Source organism: Morone saxatilis, unplaced genomic scaffold (assembly GCF_004916995.1).
Source record: "Morone saxatilis isolate NCDOM2014 unplaced genomic scaffold, NCSU_SB_2.0 Contig22, whole genome shotgun sequence".
Taxonomy (NCBI): domain Eukaryota; kingdom Metazoa; phylum Chordata; class Actinopteri; family Moronidae; genus Morone; species Morone saxatilis.
In genome coordinates, this window is record NW_023339785.1 from 8,502,866 (window position 1) to 8,506,556 (window position 3,691).

General features: G+C 39.6%; 1 protein-coding gene across 1 annotated transcript in view; it reads left to right on the plus strand.

Annotated features, from left to right (window-relative positions):
• The window catches only part of LOC118333224 (cohesin subunit SA-1), a gene marked incomplete in the record, with an annotated part of 18,709 nt that extends 17,234 nt beyond the window's left edge, over positions 1-1,475 (plus strand). The window contains 3 exon segments of the mRNA XM_035668774.1: positions 128-229; positions 367-460; positions 1,027-1,475. Of these exon segments, the coding sequence (XP_035524667.1) occupies positions 128-229; positions 367-460; positions 1,027-1,077 (247 nt within the window).
• Between the last annotated feature and the right edge of the window lie 2,216 nt (positions 1,476-3,691).

The following is a 3,691-nucleotide window of genomic DNA, read 5'->3' on the forward strand; positions in this document are numbered from 1 at the left end:
AAAAGAAAAGAAAGAAAGAAGAGAGGTTCATTCAGTGCTTTGACCATTTTATCAGCCAGCTAGAATTTATAGAAACATGAGACAAAGACTTCAAAGCTGACAACATGTACATGCTGCTGTTCACCAGGTCCCACATGCGGAAGGTGAAGCCCATCAAACGACGCCAGCTCTCCTCCAGCCAGACCGGCCCCAACGAGGATCAGCAAGACCTGAACTCCCACCTCACCTTGTAGGACTGATCTTAGAGGATAATTCAAACTGTTTCACAACAGAATTGTTTTTTTTAATATACAGAAAATGTAAATATGTGTCTCATTTTTATCAGGTAAGAAAAATGACATTAGTGTTAACTGTGTTTTTCTCCAGACTGTCTCTGATTGAGGACGACAATGAAGAAAGAGAAGAGCCCGAGATTGATGATTACGAAAGTGACTCTGAACGGGAATCTGTTTATACACTGGTAAAAGAATAAATAAAAGAATTGTGGCACATGTTGGTCATACATTACACACCCATTTACACCAGGTATACTGATTAATGAGTCAGCTATAATATGCATAGATGTGTATATATATCTGAGTTTGGCTATGAAATACACATTTGATTAAAGCAACATTATGTTTGCTTGCTGGGTTAAATTCAAATGGTTGCAATTTGCAACTTCACTGCTAGATGCCACTGATCCTTCACACTGGTCCCTGAAATAGCACCTTGTATCACACTGCTGTGCCACTATTTCTGACTACGTGAGCTACAACTGATTTAATACCTGTGAACTGAAAGTACGTTATACTTGTGATTTGTGGAGCTGACTGCTATTCAGTAATGGTACATTATGACAGCAACTGTTGCAACATAATTGTAACAAATAGAGTATAAATAAATGAAGTGAGACAGTGCGTGGTGTATTGATGCAGTTTATATGGGTTTTATATGTTCTTGACATGAATATCTTTTCAACAAACAAGTAAAAGTAAAGGACTACATTTCTGATCAACTTTTTTTCTTCCTGTCTTTGCTCTGCAGCCTTCCACACGTCACACCTCAGCCAGTGTCCTTGATGAGCTGTTTGAGTGAGGACACAAAGACCTGCACCGCCCTGACAACAGCAGCTCTTCTTTATTAATACATCTCTTCGACATTAGTTCGGTACATTTGTGTGCACTTAATATTAAGGCCATCGTTCTTCTAAATGACCTTACTGAGTTCGCCCATCAGATCTAGTTGAGTCATTCATTTTGTTGGAGGGGAAGACAAAGCGAAATAATGATTATGAAGTCTGGGGACAAACGTTGTTGACATTCATTATTAGGAATGTTTATGTTTTGAGCACTAAATACAACAAATGTTCTGTTGCTGGCAGCAAGATGAAAAATTCCTGTGTTCCACATTGTGAATTTAGTTTCATTGTATCTTGCACTGTTGTTGACCGCACCAACTTGTTTACTTTATGTTTATTAAAAAAAGGCTTAATTGAACAAAGTAACACTGAGTGTTTCTTTAATAAAGTCACAATAAAATGTGTGTACGAGTGAGCATGTCAGTGGGATGCACATCAATTCCTAAACAAACACAGACTAAATGCCATTTAAAAAAAAAAAAACGCACATAATGTACAACACTAAATGAATATGGGCCGAAAAACTTGCTCCCAGCTCTCCATGTTATATATTTGTTTTTGTTAATTTGTAGTTCACAATTAGAACAAGAGGCCGGGGGTTAGTCAATTGCAGAGAACAGAGGGGATTGAAAACTAAATTAAAATAAAAAACTAATAAAAATGTTAAACAGGAGATAAACAGAAGCCGTACACTCATTTTTTTATGCAAAGATTGCAAAGGGTCTTAATGACCTCATATTCATTATAGATCCAACTTTTTGTAAGTTAATTCACATATATGAAACGTGTCTAAGATCATTAAAAGATTGATAATGTATGTTTGTTTTTCTGTTTTGTTGTTATTAAAAGAACCCAAACAGTGAATTTGTAAATGCTGTATCTTGCGACAGTGTAGTACAGTAACCATGCTGAAAGAGCACACACATATATCTGTATTTGTCTTTTTCTAACTGGATGTAATGTATTAGATGAACCTCGTTTGTCTACCATGCCACCGCTGAGTGTCTATAAAGAGTGTGTTGTGTATGTTGATGAGTACTAACAGTGAGTTCACTCTGAGTCCTTCAGTTGGATGAAATCCAATCATCGCCTTTCGCGCCATTCCTGACTCACTGGGCGGAAGTGCGCCCGGTCACGTGACACAGAGTCACCCGAAATTTTCGCGCCACCACTAAGTCCCGCCCCTCCCGACTGAAAGGAGCCACGCCATTGGCTGCCGCGGACGTCAGACTCGCGCCACTTCTTTGCTCGGCGACCGGAGAGGAGCTGCTGAATGAACGCGGGTCTCCGGTGCTTGTGAAGGGACTAAAACCGAGAATTCAAACCGCTTTTCGTGATTCCGCGGTCGCTTCGGGGTTTCGGACTGAAGTTAATCTCACTGAGGGTCTGCAGCCATGGCTCGTAAAGATTACGCGGCAGAGAAAGGTAATGGGCTCTCTTTCACAATAACGGCATGGCAGCAACAGGTTGGCCTAAATGAGCAGAACTTGAACGTGTCCTCTGAAACTAATATGAGTATCACTGGCTATGAAGGCAGCTAATATAACGTTAGGTAATCTTATTTAACTGTGCATAATGCAGTTTATACACTCACATAATAACGTTATCTCCTCGTTTCCCCTCTGCACTAACTTCACTTCCCTTTGAACACAACCCGGGAATATATGCATAATACAGTGCACGTCTCTTCTATAGTTACATAAATAAAGACCGACTTATTATTGTGTATTTTATTAGGCCATGAAGTTGCACAAACTTCTGTCTGCGGCGGTGAACTAGTGTGTAAGCAGTGAGGCATTGTGTGTGTGTGTGTGTGTGTGTGACTGCACGGTGACCCGGATGGATCCGCTGGAACAAAGGAGCAGCGCCACCGTGCAAGCACATGTGCAACAATAACTTACACACACTTAGTTTTTACACAAGTTATTTTAAGGGGGAGCTGGTTTCTTAGTAACCGTATAGTTCACCTCGCGTGTAGTGTAGTGTGGATGTAGAAATGCAGATAGTGGTGATATTAGACACCAGTTTGTTGAAGTTATTCAGATAATGTTAGTTTGTTTCTCAGACAATAGTTTTAATAAATGGGTTAAACGGTGGTAATTAGTGGTCCTTGAACTCAACACCAGTCTGGTCTCTCAGTAACACCACAGACTGCTGCTGGCTGCCCGGTTAGCATTAGCTCCTCGCTGTCACTGGTCCACTGCCTTGCTCAAGGGCACTTCAAAGTGCTGCTTTAAACTCTCTACGTCGTGTATCTTAAATATAAACAAGTTGAGCATATAAAATGATGTATTTACTATAAGGTTAAAGACAACACAGCGCACATCGATAAAATAATACCCTGACCTCATTTAAACATTAAAATGTACGTTAGTGTTAAACTGTGTAACCATGGCAATGCTTTAGCTTCCAATCAGTTAATTAACTAATATGGCTCTGTAATAGTTACATTAATTTATCCTTTAACTTAAAGCCTAAACTTTACAATACCATAAACAATCTCTCAATGTGTGAATATCTGCAGCACTCTTTTAACGAAGAAGTTAAATGTTCGTTAACTTGCAGTGTTGC